The sequence below is a fragment of the Triturus cristatus genome, chromosome 10, assembly GCF_964204655.1.
Source record: "Triturus cristatus chromosome 10, aTriCri1.1, whole genome shotgun sequence".
NCBI classification, from domain to species: Eukaryota; Metazoa; Chordata; class Amphibia; order Caudata; family Salamandridae; genus Triturus; species Triturus cristatus.
The window spans coordinates 515724774-515745739 of NC_140593.1; the positions used below are offsets into that span (position 1 = coordinate 515724774).

General features: G+C 44.5%; 1 protein-coding gene across 7 annotated transcripts in view; it reads right to left on the bottom strand.

The window, feature by feature from the left end:
* The window catches only part of RBM33 (RNA binding motif protein 33), a 594498-nt gene that overhangs the window by 235564 nt on the left and 337968 nt on the right, over positions 1–20966 (bottom strand). For all 7 annotated transcript variants that reach the window (XR_014970135.1, XR_014970134.1, XR_014970136.1 and 4 more), the window contains one exon: positions 4732–5004. Coding sequence is in view for 4 of the 7 variants with exons in the window: in XM_085631975.1 (XP_085488101.1) it covers positions 4732–5004 (273 nt within the window). In the remaining 3 variants the exon portion in view is untranslated. The remainder of the gene's footprint in view (positions 1–4731; positions 5005–20966) is intronic.

Consider the following 20966-nt stretch of genomic DNA (forward strand, 5'->3'; position numbering starts at 1 on the left):
GGATAATTCAAAGGTAAGGGATCTGTGGCTAAAAGTCCCTATCAGATATTTATATTACTGGATTACTACCACCATCTAGCATCACAAATGGCTAACACGTTGAAACATTCTATTTAAAGGCAAATGACTATAAAATTTGGTGTCTCCACAGTTAATGCTTGTAAAAGGGTGACATTTATTTTGCAGTTTCTATGCCTCGAGTTCATCATAACAAGCCGTAGATTTTTGTACCATATCTGAGCACACATGCCACTCAAGTGCGAGCACTGGAGGCGTTGTGGCACAGATTAATTCCCAGAGCAGGGATATATGGTCTGAATGGAGTAAGGCTACAGTAAGACTACAGTCCGCTCGCCGGGCTACAGAGGACTGACTTTTGGCAGTGATATCCTTTATAGTAGCAAGCAGGTCTTTTTACCTACCCATTCCTGGGAGTCTCGCCTACGAAGAGTTGCTCCTTCTGGATTACTGTAGCTTTCACAGAAAATTCAAGCCAGACGTGTTTCTGTCAAGACTTAATTACCTTTAAGAGAGACAAATTTGTTTTGAAATCTCTACATTTTCCTAAAGGCCAATGTGGTTATGTGATCCTGCATTTACAGTATGCAGACATATCCTCTGATAAATTAGTAAAAACATATTCCACCCACAAGAAGGGATTGTGTTTATAAGTCTTCTTTAAGTGCTTTGAGGTGAATATATAGAAAAAGAAAGTTTCAAATCGCTCTATCATGCGCACAAATGGCCATTCCTGATGTTTTCTACGTGTGCAGCATGTGCTTTCATTTACAAAAAGGGCTTGGAGTCCGCCTATTGCATACCATTCGTTTGACTTCAGTGTCCCTCTTCTTTGCTGCCATCAAATTGGACAGTGCAGTCCAGGCGTCTCCTACCATTTCTTCTCTGGAGCATGGAGCAAGCACAAAGTGATTCCACTTAATTAGTGCTTGTCCGCTACTCGTGCTATCATGGAGGTACTATTACTTCTTTCCTTCTCTCTTCTGGTGCTCTCCTTCCTCCTCCCCAGCTTTTTGGTAACATAATGCACAGCAGCACAGGCTGATGTGCAACATCACTACATAAAAGCGAAATGAAGCGGTCAACTCTGGCTGCGCCATAGCGCTTTTTTCCCCTTAAATGTAAGACGTTGCACAGCAGCTCGTGCTTGAATTGTTTTAAGTTACGTGTGCTTTATTATAGTGTTGTTTCTCACTCAACTGCAGTCCTTCTGCTTAAACATGCATAGACACTTTGTCTCACAGCAATACTGGCTAAAACCAACTTTCATGATATGGAAATAAAAAGTGATTAAAAGGGCTGGTGCAAATTGATTTATTAGTGACAGGACAATAGCTTTGTAGGCTACGTAGCTATTATCTTTTCTGAGTCCAGTTATAAGTAGATCAACTAAGACTAGTTTTTTCTTTGCATTCTCGGACTTGTAGCTTCGTGTGTTCCACTGTAAAACCAGGACTATAAGTCCTATAATGAAAAACAAAAATCCCAGACTGACGAGCTACTTATGCACAGGTTTGGTAAATGTGAGAGCTCTGGGATAAGCAAACTTGTGCAACTATCTGTCTATCCTACAGGTCTCATGGAATAAAACTGTTAGAATAGCTAAAGTGTTTAGAGAACTTATTGCAGAGATTTATGTGTAAGCTGCAGGTCACAGAATCGAATCATTATAAAAATAAGTAGATGGTGACTGAGCCAGCTGCAGAGCACTGTAGGTAACCCCCAGTTTGCATCCTACTGAAAAGTCTCTGCAGGTTAATACCAATTATCAGGTGTCAAAACCATTTTGCTTTCTTCTTGTGTACTATATACGGGAAACAACCGTTACAACGCATGCCATTACCCCGCATCTCGTTACAATGCGAAAGGCTTGCTCCAAGGGGTAGAAAGTGTTGGATTTAACTCCAACACCTTTCCTACTGTTGCACACACTGGAGTTGGAATAGTAAATTATACTATTCCAACTTCCAGAGCACCCCCGACAGCAAGTCGGGGTAAAGGTATGTGTTGTAACGGCATACTACACACATATATATATATATATATATATATATATATATATATTAATTAGTAGCATAAATATACAACTCAAAATATATAATTACAACACATCACGTTTTCCCCTTGGTCATCTTAAACACTGGATCTATTGTAGCTTTGGTCCCTCACTTCCTAATGAGTATCATAGCCCACAATTTCTTCACATTTCATTTGAATTTCTTTTCTATTTTTTTTATTTTTTTAATCTTTTTATTAAATAGAAGAACAAGCTTCGATGACCGAGCATGCATGGACATATATTTGCGGGTTATGAAAATGGCCCGGTAACCCCGTAGTCCCCCAATGTATCACACCCAGTTACATGTTGCGTACTACATCACGGAACCAGACTGAACTCATCGATTAACTCTCACAGAATGACATATTGGACACATCTAAAGGCCCAGAACCCAGGTCTCTATACTGTGCCCATGCCCCCATATTTTCTCCCACTTTCGGGGGCATCCCGGGCTTTGATACACCACTTGTTCCGTGCTATGACACCAGTCCATATCGCACATCCATGCTTCCACTGTCGGGTCTTTTCTCCTTGTTAGACAACTCTATAATATAAAATGAATTAACATATCACTTAATCTATTTGCTAACTTGTGAAGCTACATGGTAGTATGCATCTTTGCTTCCCATCGTTGGCTACTGGGCCTGGAGACAAAGGAGTGGCTGAGGAAACATCGTTAGACTTCCTTTGAACTCAACACCTGTTTACAGCCAAGACACAGTACTGACAGAAAGAATTCATTATTATGCGTGCACGTGGAGCAAGGCATCAAATTAGAGGTGGTGTTGCCGAGTCCTCATTTCTTCCTTATGTTTTAGTACCAATAGTTTGTTTTTTGAAAGTTTTACCTAATAAGTATCAGAATAATAAAGCCCGGGGACTGGATGTGCTACTCCTAATTATCATTGAGTACTAACTAAATAAGGTAGATTTATCAACCTCAGGTTCCCCACCCAATAAATGGCTTACAAAAGGATTTATTTTTTGTTAAAAACTGCATACGTGTTGTGCACCCCAATACTGCAGAGTTCGTAAGATTTCTTGCTCCATGTTTGGGACTCATCTGCTCCAGGTTTTTTATCTTTTCATTCCGGTACTGCTAGTTCCTTTTACTTAGTTATAGATTCAGGACTACAAGCTTAAGTATGGGGAGAAAAAACTAGGAGTGGATGAGCTACTCTCACATGGACATTGACCCCACAAATATGAAAGCCCTTATACAGTCACAATATATGTGGTTCGACAGCAAGGTGGCTGTTTGAGTGATATGCTCACAAGGGTCATCTTATGTGACCTAGAGTTCACAAGTGCAACTCAGCCGTTTCTTCTTCTAAAGTGGATCCACTGACTAGAATGAATTATGTAATATTAACACTTGTCATTTAGTGTGTTAAGAATGATAGAAAATGTGTTGTAGCACAGTATTTATGACAAGTTATAATCGTTGCTATTATTACTGTGCAAGTCAATGGCCCATAATTGCGTACTCTGCCCATAGCGCAGATGGAACACTTATGTGCAGTTGATTGTCGGGGTTTCTGGTGGATATCGTTATTCTGAAAGATCTTTGCGCCACAATGCTATTACATCTTCAGCCAAGTACCAGAGGGTGTCCAACAACAAGGCAAATCCACCTCTATAGCATCGTAGGTTTAATAGATTCCATTGCTTTTTGACTGACTGCACATTGTCAGATTCTGAATACTCTATGTATTTTAACATACCAATAAGGAATGTAATCCAGTTATTATGACTTCCTGTTCCCATGTGTCCTACCCATTGACACAATGTTGTTATATCGAAAGGCTGTTTGAAGAAGTTGTAGATGAAAAAGAAACGGACCACAAAGATGAGGATCAATGTTAAAGAAGGGGATGAATTATAAAGCTAAAATGGTCCTCAAGGCATCTGTAAAAATCTTACAAAATCACCAGAAACCCGTGCAATCAACTACACATAATCTAATAACTACTAATTAGGCAAAATTCATGTGAAAAAGGGGTTAGAGTCAGCAGCGACACAGTAAAACAATGCAAATTACAATGCACCACTATTCTTGCTGATGAATACTTGCTATAAACTGGCACGTCTTAAATGCATGTCACTTTCTATTGAAGCACCATCTACAGTCTTCCGATGCAAACCCGCATCCTGTGCCTTGTACAAAAGGGTTGCTATCACTTTGCTCTCTAGAACTTGCCTGACAATAACAGTTTGCAAAACACATTCACACTAATTCAGCTGCCAGAACAGCAGATGCAAATAGTATAGGTTCTTAGGATTTAATAAGACTTCCTGATATCTAGAACAAGTGAAGTAAGGGAGAAGAAATTTGGCTGCTGCCTAAACGAAAACGTTAACATACTCTGTGCTGTTGTATGGCTAAAGACAATTTGTTTCCTGAAGCCAAAGAAAGGGTATCCACTCATTTATCACAACTGTGACCAAAAATGCGAATGATGAGATAGTGCGTACAGACGTTATTTAAAGAACAATTATATCTTTAATATTGTAGACATACTTAATAATACATACATAATTAATATTTAAGACCTATTTCTAAACTGATCATTAAATAAAACATACAAAAAACTGCATGCAAAAAATAAAATATTTCTCCTTTTACGTGCGAGATATGCTATTTAAAACCATACCTTTTCTTCTGGTTTAACAATAGTTTTAGGATGCTCTGCTGGTTGAACTTGCTTGGCCACTTTCCCCTGCAATTTCTTCACACCGAGGGCAGTCCTACCCGAAGTTGAAGTTGCATGGGATATGGGCTTCACTTGAGCAGCAGGTACTGATCCTCGCCGGTTGATGGTGGTTTCAGAGGGGTGAGAAGGTGCAATTGGAAGCTCACGCAAATTACTATTTCGAGGAAGTGATGATGGCTGGTTACGTTTTCCTGCATTCTGTGTGGGCGTGCTCTGTTAAATGCAACAAACAAAAAAAGTCACTGTATATCGGATTACAGCTCTCCAAAGCAAGCAATGAAACTCTAATCACATCATTTTTGTCTCACAAGGGGTCATTCAACTATAATTCTTCCCTCCTTTAATATTGTTTTCCTTTTATTAGGTCTCGCCTGACCCAGCGCATGCGCTGGTCTGGCGAGACTTATTGAGAGGGCTCCAAAAAGTGCTTCCAGGCCAGCCTAGAGCTACAGTGCATGTGCGCGGGCAAGACGCGCTTTACTGCGATTACTTTCACTTTCATGTTTGATAGTGATCGCGATCACTTTCACTTTCGCGGCCGCACGCCTGCTTTGCATAGCCAATAGGTCTCGCTTTTGGGACCTTATAAGTATTTAGTTATGCAACTGTTGCATGGCTCAACACTTATATTGTCCCAAAGGCGAGACCTATTGGCTATGCCAATGCTTGTAGTTTATGTAATTGTTGTTAAGAATTAGTGTTGGCTATCGTACTTTTACAAGCGAGAGATAAACAACTGTTGTTTTGTATATGTATTCATTTATTATTCTGAAAACGTGGTGCACTTGTGATTTAATAGTATGTTTTGGAAAACGTGTCTTCTTAGATGGCAAGAATATTGTCACAGAGGTATTTAAAATAAATGTGCTATGGTTAACGTTGTTTGTCACAAGTGTGCTAAGTACAATACCAATACCACTTACTCCTTCATAAGTACCCAGCATTGTGTCTACTCTACTAGAACAAGCTTTGGCTAGGCCAATAAGTCTCGCCTATACGAGCTGCTGGCTTTGTCAATATTTTAAGGAGTCAGCACAGAGTGACAATGAAGCCAACAAACAGTAAGCAATGGGTGGGCTCCAAGCCCCTTACTATACACAAATCCCCTGGCAGCGAGAGGGCTTGCGCTGTCTGCAGATGAGACGTTATCATGAGCTACTGCTATGTTACATTGGTCTTGTGGTCACTGCTGGTAGGCAAGATGATAGTATCAAGGCATGATCGCCAAGAAATTCATGTAATTTAGGATCTTCTTTGATGCAAATCCAAAAACCCCAAATGTCTCCGAAACAGATGTAAAGGTGGAGACAAATATCAATTCTGGAGATGTATGTTAAATATTTTATTCTGATTTTTACAGTATTGGATAGCGAGAACCTGTCCTAGAAGCACTTTGAGCACCAGTCACAGTACACAAGGTCAGAGTCATTTTATACAGCTAATAAAATAGCACAGTTAAGTGCCAGCTGCTGAAATCTGTGTCGAATCTGACCGTCACAAGTGCTTTAGTTACATCGGCATCAAACCTTACTTAACTGCAGCCGGGGAGAAAAGTGTGCGTTTATTTTTGTTTCTTTTTTTTTTTTTTAAAGCAAGCGAACCTCCGATATGCGACTGCGTGGGTCCATACTTAAGTTGAGAAGCTAAACTACATATTCCCTAACTTAAACTGCTCCTCAGCTAGTTTGTCACACATAAGATGGGGCTACGCAACAGCAAAGGTCACTTTCTAATTACAGCGGGGATGAGTCAGGTGTTTATCTTTCTAGTTCTACTGAATTATGCAATAATATTAACGAAACACCACCGACAGACATTTCTGTACACTACATAAGTTCAGTATCATAAATCCCTGAACCTCCGCGGATCACCATCATCCCTTCAGCGCTTTAGCTTCCTGTGGCCTGTAAGTACTGAGGGGTGGTTAAAGGACCCCTTTTCACTGCATCCCACTTTAGAGCTCTCTTCACTAACACCAGCCCCCGAGCCTTCCAAAAACAGCCTCAAGGTTCTTATTGGGGGCTTTCCACTAGAAGAAATACCCTTTTAACAAAACAAGTGCAGTCTCTTAGAGGGATAGAGTAAGTAGAGAAAGAGAGAGAGGGTGGTGAGAGAATGGAGAAGAAAAAAACTTGTGAAGAGAAAGATTGAGAGAAGAGGAACAGGGGAAAGGGCACACCTAAGTGACAGACTGCACACAAAATTCAGCACTCATGCACTAATCAAGAGTCAGATCTGCTGCATAAATGACTTCTCCTGAACATCCAGGCTGCAGCAACCTCCACAGACGTCACATGGCATTACCCTGAATAGGTTCAAGCTCCCAGCTATACTTAATGTCATCCTCAATAGCTCGTTGAGTTTTGATATGTCCAATTAGTCATTTACTGAGGCAGGGGCATGTGTCATGTTTAAGTGCCTCTTATTGACATGTCACCCCCCCCCTTTTTTTCCTGGTATTCGATGCAATTTTGACATAAGTGCACTGGGTTCCTGCTATTATCTAGGTCCCAAGTGCCAGATCTCTTCCCCTAACATTTTACAACTGTTACCCTAATTGGCAATACCTTTAGCACCCCTGTAAGTCCCTAGTAAATGGTACCTTGGGCATAGAGTACTAAAGAGGGTCCCTAAGGGCTGCAACATGCATTATGCCACCCTAAGGAACCTTTCCACACACTCATGCAAACTGCCATTGCAGGCTGAGTGACATGGTGCAGAGAAATGTGAAGACACTGCATGCCTCCTGTGTGCCATGCTTGCAGACACTGCATGCAGTATAGGTAAGTCACCCATACAGCAGGCCTTACTGACCTAAGGCAGGGTGCCTATATTACATGTGTGGATATATCTGCATGACTAGATATGCCCCTGTGATGTCCAAGTTGATCCTTTGATATTGCGAGTGAACGGGTAAGCCATTTTAAGTTCCCCAGCTACATGATGGCTTCACTGAAACTAAAGCTAGTGTGTTTTAGAGCTAGTTGAACTGCAAGAAGCTACAAGTAATGGATGTGGAGACTTCTGTGTTTGGTGTCCCGTAAACCTTGGATTGTTAGTTGATGGAGGTGGGCATCCCAACCTGTGGGAAGAGGCATCTGCTGTTAGTACGACTTGTGGAATGGGATTGATAAAAGGCCACCCTTTTGTGTGTTCCATCACTGGAGAGAGCAAGGAGTGCGGCTGTCTACCAACACTAGATCTGTTAACTGACACTGTGATTGATTCCACAGGCGTGCTTAGCATTCCTGTAGAGGACACGTGTAATCCTGCGTGAGGCACTATTGCAATGCTTGATGCTATCATTCCTAATAGCTGCATGACAGTCTTCACTGTTCGGTATTGGTTGTTTTGAAACTGTGAAATAAAGTTTAAAAGTTGTGAATTCTGGCTGGATTGGGCGAGGCTAGAGCTCTGTGAGTGTTGGGCATTACTCCCAGATATGCTTGGTGTTGTGAGGGTTGAAGATGGGATTTTTGGCAATTGACTGTAAATCCCAATTGATGGAAAAGGTTTATGGTATATCAAGTGTGTTGTAGACACAGTGTGTTGGCTTTGATGAGCCAATCGTCCAAATATGGTAAGACATGAATTTGTTGTCTTCTGAGATGAGCTACTACTACTGCTAGACATTTTGTGAATACTCTGGGTGCAGTAGTTACCCTGAATGGAAGTACTTTGAATTGAATTGAACTCCTGCCATATGGACTACAGCCACCAGCACACTCTGCAGCCCACAGCACAATCTACACTCCATACATATGGACTGAGGCCCCTAGCACACTCTACTCTCCATCCATACGGACTGAGGCCCCCAGCACCCTCTGTGGCCCCCAGCACTCTCTACTCTCCATCCATACGGACTGAGGCCCCCAGCACCCTCTGTGGCCCCCAGCACCCTCTGTGGCCCCCAGCACTCTCTACTCTCCATTCATACAGACTGCACCCCCGCACACTCTACATTCCATCAATATGGACTGCGACCCCCCAGCACACTCTACAGTCCATACATACGGACTGAGGCCCCCAGCACCCTCTACAGTCCCCATCCATATGGACTGAGGCCCCCAGCACACTCTACAGTCCATCCATACGGACTGATGTAGAAAGGACGCTGATTCAATTTACAGCAAGAAGCTTTATTCATACAGCCCCACACAGGTGCGGGAAGAACGTCTTTTGGCAGGATAATGACAGTTGGGGACAGGGAACTCCAGGGCAGGTGGAATGTTGTGGCAACCAATGGAAGGGAAGGAGAACAGGGATGATCTCGCGCAGGAGAGCTCGTGAGCATCGGCTATCTCGTGCTAGTAAACATCATAACACATCTTCCTCTCTTGAATGCTTAAACAACATTCCAATACATACGCGATATAGGGTATAACTGTGCAATGTTAATCACAAACAAAATCATCTTAACGTTTGGGTTTGTTGATGGTTCTGCCAAACCTGCCCTTAGCTCTATGAGGGTCACATACACATTCTGAGTGGGAATCATTACAAGTTCTACCAACCCTTCCACTGAGGCACTGACAGTCAGATGCAACTTCAGAGTCAGAATGTGAGTCGCCCACGCAACTCCGATTTAGCATCGGTGTGCGAGGACTCACATCCACAAACTGGTCCGACGTGTGACAATCAGAGGAGTCAGTGCCCGATGTGTGTTCTTGTGCAAACCTATTACTTGACATAGGTACATGGTCTTTCGTGGCTTCACCATAATCAACCCACAAGTCTTTGCTAAATCTATCATTATGAAGTCGATTCGTTTGTTTGGCTTCATGATGACATCTGGCTAACCTATTCATGTGCCAGACTTTGCCATCACCGAGTCTTGCTGCATTGTTGTAAAGTTTGCACATGTGAAGGGGATGGTGAATCGGCTTTCTCCCTTCCTGACTTTCCTTTCAAGGCGAACTTTCACTAGATCCCCGATTTTAAATGAGTGTTCCTTCACTCCATGTTTTGAGTCATACCAATCTTTATAACACTTCTGCGCCCTGACAATGTTTTTTCTTATAGTGTCTGGTGACCATTCCAATTGTTTTGAAGTTGGCATCCAAACCAAGTCTTTGCTTAAGGGTTGTCTGCTTCTCATGAGGACAAAAGGTGCTGCACCGGTACTGGCACATGGGGAAATCCTGAAGGCCCAAATAAGTTTGAATATTTCTTCTTCCCAATTGAGGTTGGCATTCCTCGATAATTGTATGTGTCCTTTTAAGACACGATTAAAACGTTCGATGAGACCATTGCCTTCAGGATGGTAGAGTGAGGTGGTGCGGTGGGTGATGCAATTCCTTTGGTGAATTGGAGACCATTGTCGGTGAGCACACATTTGGGTAATCCTTCGCTCACGAAAAGCTTGTCCAGAAAGGAAATGACTGTAGAGCTGTCAACGCCGGAGACTATTTCTACATCGGGCCACTTCGAGAAGTGGTCCATGGCCACCAGCAAATACTTGATTTCACCATCATGTCCTTCTATGGGTCCGGCGATGTCTAATCCTATTCTTTCCCATGCCATCGCGGGGGGTGTGATGGGAGAGAGAGGAACTCTGGACGTCTTGAGGGTCTTGTCTGAATCACCGCATTCCACATAGTTTCTTATCATGACCTCAGTTTGTTTGTCGCTGCCAGACCACCAATAGTTGGTTCTGACTCTTTGCTTAGTTTTTGAGATGTGACCTATGTGACACAAATTGAGAATTTTGTTCCGAAGAGTGGTGGGGGCTATGGCTTTGCCCATTCTGTACAGCACACCATTCTCCAAACTCAGTTCATCCTTTATTTCACAAAACGCTCTGGCATTCTCATCGAGGTGACGTTTCTCAGGCCAAGAGGAGTTGATATACTTGCAAATGTCCTGAAGTGTTGAATCTCTAGCCATATGTCGTCCCCACTCCTCCGCCGATATTCCGTCACCGTCAGTGTTGAACAGTAGTGCTACTTTATCATCTTCAACTTGGTCGTCTGGACTTTCAGTGTGTGGTAGGGGTAGCCTGCTTAAGAAATCAGCTACTTTGTTCTTTACACCAGGCCAGTATCCTGCTGAGTAGTTGTAATCCAATAACTTGATCGACATTTTACTTAATCGTGGGGAAGCATTCTGCAAACCAGAAGCAGACAGAATTCTGATTAATGGTTTGTGGTCCGTGCAAAGGTGTACGTTGTATCCCCACAAGTAGGCTCTGAAGTAATTGAATGCCCAGGTACAGGCCAACATCTCTCGTTCAATCACTGAATACTTTTCCTCAGCAAGGGTGAGCGATCTGGATGCAAAGGCCACTACCCATTCACTGTTCTCATTGTCCTTCTGAGCAAGTACGGCACCCAGTCCTTTGTTGCTTGCGTCGGTAGTTAAAAAATTTTTGGCCTTCGGGATAGTGTGTGTCGCTGTGGACCGTTACAAATTTTCAAGAAGGAAACAAGGGAAAGATGAGAGCATTGATGAATATGTCTCCGCTTTGAACAACCTAGCCTTAACATGCAGATTTGGTCAACTTCAAGAAGAGTTTATACGTGATCAAATAGTTATGCACGCTAGCAACCCAAACATTCAAGACAAACTCTGGGTCAATGGTGAATCTCCTCTGAAGGAAGTAGTCGCTTTAGTTAAGAAAGCAGAGCTTACAGGTCGATGTGCCAAAGTAGTCCTGGAGGAGCCTAACATAGTAAAAGCAATTAAGTCATCCAATGCTAACAAAGTAAGATCTAAAGGGTTTACTCGTGAAGGTCCTCGTGATCTTCGCAAGAAAAGTGAACATCACATACCTAAAACCAAGGATGAGAAGTTGCACACGGAACGCAAGTGTTATCGCTGTGGGTCTCCTTCCCACTTGGCAGACTCCATTAAATGTCCGGCTGGACATCAAAAGTGCACGTCCTGTGGGTTAACAGGTCACATTGCGAAAGCATGCAATAAAAGGCCATCTAGACTCCGCAAACCCGTGAAACACATACAAGAGGAGAGCGACTCAAAATCGGAGAATTCTGATTATTCTGATTCTGACGACATCAGTTACGTATTTTCCATAGAGTACGACATACTTGAACTTACTCCCTCCAAGAGGAGAAAAGCCATGTGTGAAATAAAATTGGGTGGAGTATCGATGAATATAATGGCTGATTCCGGATCCCCTTTCACAATTATTAATGAGAACGTTTGGAAACAACAGTTTAGAGACAGAATTGGAACTACTCTTGAAAAATCGAATGTTGTTGCCAGGAGTTACACAGGCGATAACAGAGTTTTTAGGGACCCGTGAACTTGAATTTGAATTCAAGAACAGGAAAGCACTCTGCAAACTCTTTGTTGCCAAAAGAGGACCTTCGGTATTGGGATGGAGCGATCAAGCTGACCTTGGTATCATTCTCAATCCCAATAGTGCTGACCCTGTTTTGTCCATTGATGAGTCGTACAAACACAGCGTGCACAATGACTTTCCTGAAGTATTCTCGGGCAAAGTGGGTATCCTAAACAGTTTTCAAAACAAAATTGAACTAAAAGACTCGGCAGTTCCATGCATGCACAAAGTAAGACATCTTCCTGTTTCTGTCAGCGGCGACGTCCAACGGGAATTGAACAGATTGGTCCATGATGGTATAATTGAAAGAGTGGAATCTGCTGAGTGGGTTTCTCCCTTGGTTGTCGTTAAACGCCCCAATGGGAAACTCAGACTTTGCACTGACCCCAGAGACCTCAATAAGAACATTATAGTTGACCAATACCCCTTGCCTCGCATCTATGAAATGATCAATGCCACTAATGATATGGTTGTGTTCTCTATTATAGATTTAAAATCCACGTATCACCAGATACCCCTACATGTGGATAACAAGAAGTACACCACATTTATTACTCCTTTTGGATGTTACTGCTTCACCAGGGTACCGTTTGGTCTGGCTTCGGCTGCAGCGCTTTTCCAAAGAATAATGACTTCTATCTTTGAGGGCGTTGACGGTGTGAGGTTTTTCCAAGACGACATCCTGGTCATGGGTAGCACTCAATCGGAACATGATCCCATCCTCGTCGCCACTTGTAGAAAGGACGCTGATTCAATTTACAGCAAGAAGCTTTATTCATACAGCCCCACACAGGTGCGGGAAGAACGTCTTTTGGCAGGATAATGACAGTTGACAGTTGCGGGCAGGTGGAATGTTGTGGCAACCAATGGGAGGGAAGGAGAACATGGATGCTCTCGCACAGGAGAGCTTGTGAGCATCGGCTATCACGCGCTAGTAAACATCATAACAACGGAGGCCCCCAGCACACTCTACAGTCCATCCATATGGACTGAGGCCCCCAGCACACACTTATAAGGTCCCAAAGGCGAGACCTATTGGCTATGACAATGCTTGTTCTTTTTGAGAGGGCTTCTGTATTCAGTGTCTGCCTTTCTTTTTAAAAGTATCACTGGTTTAACGGTTGTGTGTCCAGTATCAGGCTTTATGGGAATCTTCGTGTTCAGGATCCAGCTTTTCCTTCATTTTATCCAAAATAGTCTCCGGTGACTGTGAGGGAGCTGCTTTTTTTTTCAGCGCCGAAATTTTGGGTGCCGAGCTGGATTTTTTCTTTTTCTTTTTCGATCCAAGATGTTTCGGAAACAGAGGGGTATCATCTCAGCTCAGGCCGAGCCAGAATGCTTGACTTTCTGTTTAGGTGCCGAGCCAGAAGGCCAGGTGTCTGAATCAGAGTCTCGGTGCAGACCATGGCCTGTTGACAGTGGTGGGCCAATAACCTTTTATTTTGTTGGAGTGGGTTTGGTGGGCAAAGGGGCTTTGGTACTCACGGCACCTTTCCAGCTGGAACTTCTTGGGACTCTAGTTTGATCTCCAATTCAGAATCGGGGTCCTGGAAGGAGAAGGCCTCTTCTTCCTTTGCTGCCATTTCTTCCTGCTCGATGTCCTCACCGAAGATATCAGGGGTGTCCTGGATACTTTGTCACTGCATGTCTTCTCCATCGAGCCTGACATTCCAGCAGTCTTTTTTTAATGGCAAAACTGATACGTGTCACAGTCTTCTTTATGCTCCGGGGAGAGACAGAGGTTACAGACCGTATGCTGGTCAGTATGCGGCTATCTGAAGTGGCATCGAGGACAGAATTAAAATGGCGGCCGTTCCATCAGCAGAAGGTTGGACGCTGGTTCTTGAAGTAGATGCCGAGGAAAAAGGTAAGCCCGAAGGCTGCGGTTTGAGTTTTATTTAGATAATATAGATAAGATTTACTTAGATTTCAAAACGAAAATGCGGGGATGCGATCGGAAACAATACAGACTAGGGTAGAGTAAATTACGCACCAAAGGGATCCCGATTAATGGTTGCTAATTAGAGCGCCGCAATACACGTCCAAACCAGATGGCGGAAAGAAAACAATCTAGCAATGGAGTCAATGCTGATGCACGCTATCACCGAAAGGAGGAGTCACCTTACCTTGTGAATGGAAAGACTTCTTCGAAGAAAAACAACTTGCAAACATCCGGACCCAACACTAGATGGCAGGAGTATGCAAAGCATGAGAATCTAAAGCGCACATGCCTCGAACACACAGTTTTAGTTTCATACACTTTTCAACTCCACACTTATAACTATTTCCACAGAAAAACAATCAATGCACTCCTATTGGAGAAAATCAAGTTATCGGTTTAAAGGTGAGTAATTGGTCTTGAGAGTTGAGTCTCTAGGGTTAGAACCGTGGATTCCCCAGGGTCAAGGATGCACTTAAAGAGCACCCTCGGCGGCACTAGGGCTGCCGGATGCAGAGTGCTGAAGCCCAATGTTATCCAAACGGGGTAGAGGGCCTCAGGTTGGTGGCAGCTCACGGGCACACAACTTGCATGTGGGAGCAAAGCTCCTAGGGTTTAGCTCAGGGCAAAGAGGATCCAATTTAGCACACAAGGGGCACCCACAAGGGCGGTCAGGTACAGGGTGCTAGATTGGCATTGGGTGCTCTGTTGGTTTCAAGGGGGATTCTTTGGTCACAAACACACACTACAGGCTCAGGCACGAAGGTCTTCAGGAGGTGACCACCGGTTGGAGAGGTAAGTCGGGAAGCTGGGGGATGCCTGGACCCCCTTGATTGGGCCACCCAAGGCCGTGGAGTGTCGGATGCAGGGGTGTCTTGAGGCGTTGGGTTTTTCTTACCGGCTCGGGGATCCTCCAGATGGGGGCTACAGGCATCGTCAAGAGACTTGAAGCAGGTCAGGGATCACTGGATCCCGGGTCAGGATCGCTGGTGATACCTACTCATGGTGTTGGGCCGCTCAAACTCGGGCTGGGGGCATCGAGTGCAGAGTGGTGCAGACTCGGAGATTCGGCTGGAGCCAGAGTTTGTTGGTGAGCAAATCCGGTGTTCATGGGAGACAACGGCAGGGCAGGTTCTCTGGGGGGTTGCTGGACACACCGGGATTCCTTTGGAGCACGTAGAGGTTGGGACAGGCCGGTAGGGCTGGGGCCAAGTTAGTTGGTGTCCTCTTCTTCAGCACGGCTCTTCGGTCCTTCATCTTTGTCTGAGGAGGCAAGGTTACGGATAGAGGTGTTTCAGGTCAGTAAATGTTGAGACCAATGGGTCCCTTCCTTGGGGTGGGTACACCCCCTATTATGCCACCTTCCAGTGGGAGGGGGGGCATAAGCCTCACTCTGGTTGGCTGCCCCCCCCCCCCATCTTCAAGATGGTGGGGGCAGAGTTGTGATTCGCCTCTCCTCCCCCACCTGAAGGGTGGGGTTGGCAAAGTGGGCACACCTCTCCTCCTATCTCTGTTTTCCTGCCGATTTTCGCGCCCAAAGTGGGGGTCAGAATCAGTGGGGGCCAGTTGCTGGGAGAAGCGAATGGCTGGGTCAGCTCACAAAGGTGGCAAGCCTTTGAAGCTTCACCTTCGTCGACCCTGCTTATCCTGGGGGAGGAGGCTTGGCACCTATGCCCAGGATGTGCTTTGTTTCAGGACCCCGAGAGCAGGAGGCTCTCGATCCAGGGGTCCAGAAAAATGTCTGGGGGAGGCAGCTGGCGAACAGCCAGTCACTCAGAACACTAGAGTTAGGTCGTTTTTCAGCTGGCATCTCTAAGATGCCATCTGAGTACTTTTGGCATTAAATCCCACACTGGCATCAGTGTGGATTTAATGTGCTGAGAAGTTTGATATTAAACTTCACAGATTTCAGTAAAGCCATTTTGGTGCTGTGGAGTTTGAACCCTCACCAGTGGGATAGTGCATCCAACTAGAGGAGTGGCTTACCTATGCCATGGCAGTGGATTGTAGGTAGCCATGTCAACTCTTCACTTTGCTTTGTAACAAAACACACAGCCTGCAACTACAGTGTGTGTGTTTTGAGGTACAGGGCCTTTAAAGGCCCTGTACAATATGTGCTGCAGTCTTTAGGGGCCTTCCCTGGTCACCGTGCCATATGTGCCATTGGTACCCATGGTACCTTTTACAAGGGACTTACATGTGACCAGAGAGTTGCCAATTGGGCTTGCAACAGTGCAGTTTTAGGGAAAGAACATAGGCCTTGGGTACCTGGTTGGCAGGCACCCAGGGCACATTTAGTCAAAGAGCATCAACAACAGGCAAGAAGTGGACATCAACCATGCAAAAATGGGCACTTTCCTACACCACTCCCTTAAAGAGAGCAAACTAGAGTGCAAGCACTGGGAGAGACAATGGAGGGTGGCATACTGTCCTACTGCCAAAACCGAGTAAAATGCAGCACTAAGAAAATATCACAAAGAAATTAAGATGGCAAAAAAAACTTTCTTTTGAGGCCAGTATTTTAAATGCCAGCAATCAAGCCAAAGAGGTCTTCAAAATTGTCAAATCATTCACCTACCCAGAAACCTGTAAAGGCCAACAACTACCGACCCTGGAATGGTGTGAACAACTGGCTCACTTCTTTCAAGAGGCTATTGCAACAATTCAAGCCAGTCTCCCCCACTCCAGGGAGGAGATACGGAGTCTCTGGCATTAGTGGGGCAGTGACAATTCCTGACGGGAGCAGGGGAGGGGGAAATCCCTGAACTATTCAGCAAGACATTCACACCTATGACAAGACCACTTCTGTAGAGACCTTTTCTCAAGTCTCTCTGGAGGAGCCTCGGTTAGGTTTAGGAAGTCTTAAATCAGGCTCACCATCTGATCCCTGCCCTGCTAACCTCCCATCCCGGGGAGCCGAGGCCATCAATCCTCTCGTAAACCATCTTATCAATACCTCCCTCTCGTCGGCTACTGTTCCCAAAACATGGAAGCAGACTAAAAATGTGCCGCTTCTGACAAAACCTCAGGCCGACCCCACAGCCCCGGCCAATTCTCTACTTCCAGCTCTCTCAAAGGTTCTCAAAAAACACGTCAACCAGCAGCTTTCCTTATATCTTTAAACCAACAACCTGCTACACACTAGCCAATCCGGGTTCCACTTCAATTTCAGCACTGAGACAGTATTGGTGGAGGTGGTCGATTTCATCAGACTTAGCCTCGATGCAGGAGGCAGGGCACTGCTGGTCATGTTGGATCTGTCTGCAGTGTTCAACACTATCCCTCATCACACCCTAAAGGGGCGTCTCAAGTCCGTTGGAATTAAACGACAGGCCTGGAATTGGTTAGCATCCTTTCTCGAAGAGGGAGGACAAGAGGTGTGGTGCCCTCCTTTTTTAGCTGCACCCTGAAAGCTGAAGGTTGGCATGCCACAGGACTCTGCCCTGAGCCCTACACTGTTTAATATTTATTTCTCCCGTGACAGGCCTGGCAGAAGCACTGGGGGCTAAGGATGCGTTGTATGCTGATGACGCCCAATTACTGTTTTCTTGGAACAATAATGAAGAATTCCCAGGTGAGAAAATTAGAAACGGTCTTGCCAAAGTTTTCCAATGGCTTTCCTCCAATCAAGTGAAATGTAATGCCTGGAAAGACTGAGCTCCTCTTCTTTGAACTAGAAGCAGAGGAAATATGGCATACCTTATGGCCGAAGGATTTCCCTCCATCATTTACCCACACCACGTCAGGCAAAAATGTAGGTATTAAGTTTGATGGACAACTCTTGTTTTGATCACAGGTCAATGCAGTGGTGGGAAACCTGTTTTTGCCTTACTAGGTATGCTGAGAAAGATCCTTTATCTCCGGTCTCTGACGGCAAGACAACAGGTGGTCCAGGCTTTGATCACATCAAGATTGGACTATGGCAATTTATTGTATCTGGGCATGCCTGAGTACCTGATCGATGAGCTGCAGATGGTTCAGAACGCAGCCGCTCGAACAATATTCTGTCTGCCTCCGAATATTCATGTATCTCGACTTCTTAGTGATCTGCATAGGCTTCTGATCAGGAAGAGGCTCATTTTTAAGATCTTACTCCTCATCCATAAAGCTTTACATGGGGCAGGCCATGATACTTACGAGCAAGAATTAGGTTCTACACTCACCCTAGAAATTAACGCTCCGCAAACCGGTCTAGCCAAAGTTCTGCCTCTCAATAAGGCAAGGGCCGGGGTCAGATCCTTTTCCTTCTTAGGCCCCTCTCTATGGAATAAACTTCCCCTGGAACTTAGACGCACCAAAGCTATACTTCTATTACGGGAAAAAGTTAAAATTATGTATTTTCCCAAAAAACTGACACTGACCCCTATACCCCCTAGTAAGTCTTTATCTGCATTAGTGCCAGGACACACCCTGGAGTAACAGTTTGCACTCTAGAAATGCTTCCACATGGACATTGACAAAAAGTTATGCAGGACATGAGGGTAGATGCCTCAAAGAAAATTCAAGAAGTTTGGGAAGATTATGGGGTTGGGTGGAAAGACTGGAAAGATTGGGAAGGATCATTCGTACTCCAGCTAAACTGAAGGATTGTGTGTTAGAATAAACTGGGGACTAACTAGTAATCTAGTGTAGGAAGCTGGCGCTGTATATACTATACCAAAGTAAGGTATAGTGTGCAGAGTCCAGTGGATCCCCAAAGGTATAGCAGAGGCGAAAGTGGAAAATACCTTACTCTCTTCTGTGGTAGAGGGATTAAGCAGCAAGGATTATCAGGAGAGTAGAATTAAGCATTTGTTGTACACACCCAGGTAAATGATGTCACACACTCAAAGACTAAAGCCAGACCAATTGTTAGTATAAAAAGTTATTTTATTGTTTTATTTCTAGAACCAAGATTTACTTAGTAGCAGGTAAGTGAAACTCTTCATACAATGTTACTTTTCAAAAATACAGTGAACACTCGACTTGTAGGAACATTCAGATTACTTTTGCAGTTGAGAAAACAGTTCAAAAGCACATGAGATTACCAGTAGATTACTTTGAGACTATTTTCCTAGTTTAGCATGAATTGCACTCCTAACAGAGTTCAAGCAACACAGGACATTTGGAAACAGGTTAACTCTGGTGAAGGCACTAAGTTACTTTTTGTTGCAGTACAAGACAGCTCAACCCAGATGAATTTCCAGAGAAAACCCACCATTCAGTCCTACGGAGAAAAACGAAGAGTTAAGTTTGTAGGTAAGTACACGGTTTCCTAATTGGAGTTGTGGCGGGTAGAACCAAGGTTCAGGTTGGCACTCAAGGGGCAGTGGCACTGGAGCGGCCGGGTGCAGGGTAGCAATGTTAGCCACCTTGGTTGGGGCCTGCTCATGAACAGGCTACTCTGTTTCAGGAGCCAAGCTCCTAGGGTTAAGGTCAGGGTAAAGGGGTGTGCCAGGTTGGCACCAAGTCCACACCACCAGCGGTGCAGAGGCCGCATGATATAGGGTGCTCAGGAGGTGTAGGGAGCCCAATTCTTTTCAATGGAGGATGTCGGTCACAAAAAAGACTGTACGCTGGAGCCAGATCACTGGACGAAGGGAACCCATGAATGGAGGATGAAGATGAAGAGTTACTGGACAAAAGGACACCATCAGTTGGGCACTTCAGAACTCAGGAGCTGCGGGTGCAGGGGGTCCTTTTGTGTCGGGTTCTTCTCACCAGTTCCGGTAGTGGTTGGGGGGGCCCTTCGGGATGAGGCTGCAGGCATCAGAAAAGGCTTAATTAAATGGAGGTAAGTGCTCAGATGAGGCTGGTCCATTGTGCAAAACCTCAGTAAGGACTTCTTTTTGGGCAGAGGGGTGGGGTTGATTCCTACAGCAACTTATGCTTGCTCTCAACTTATAGCAGGAGGACTTATGCAAGATCTGGACCTTTTTCAGTGTTCAGAAACATACAGCTTTGCTGTCTCGGTTCGCCTTTGGGTGCATGAGGGCACATTCTTCACACCACTTGGATGTAAACCCCAACCTAAAAGCACACTTTATGCTGGTGCCACACCCACATCTGTTTACAACTATCTCAGCAGTTTGGACCCTTTACTCTTTAGTGGGGATATTGTTCCCTTGCACACTGGAAAAGCAATTTGGAAGAATTCGTCAACCAACAAAAGAGGGAGCAAATCTCCAGATCCATGTTCTAAGGCACATATTGAAAAGAATTAACCTCGATAAGCAAGCGTGGAAATTAAATGCAGTTCCGCTCCACCGCTTTCAGGATAGAACTAGGCAAATGCAGAGCTACACAGGGCTACCTAGCGGCACTGCTTTGAAAACTCCCGGCTCAAGTCTGGTACATGGGAGAGATTCTAAGAATTAACCTCGATAAGCAAGCGTGGAAATTAAATGCAGTTCCGCTCCACCGCTTTCAGCATAGAACTAGGCAAATGCAGAGCTACACAGGGCCACCTAGCGGCACTGCTTTGAAAACTCCCGGCTAAAGTCTGGTACATGGGAGAGATTCTAAATGGGAGAAATATTAAGTCTGAAGTATCCATCAGAAAATATGCATTAAAGAATTCACTATTTAGCTCATGGTCTTTGATTTAAGTACAAATGAGAACTAGTAAACTGGTAATCCAATTGTTACTTTAGCCCACAAGTAAATAAATACGCAAGTGCTTTGAAATAGTCAAGAAATAAAAACTTGACCAATATATTGACATCATTACAAATAGTTGAAACGAAGCACTTAAAAGAGCAAGAGCCTTTTACATAGCTAGCATTGCTACTGATGTTAATAGTACCCTGAGATTTACAGAAACACATTGTAGGAAAGTAAGATCTGCTTTTATGGTTACCCCCCACTTTTTGCCTGGTGCTGAGCTGTTTTTGACTAGTCTGACTGGGAACCTGCTAATCAGTCTCACTGCTTTCTTCCCTAAATTGTTATGTT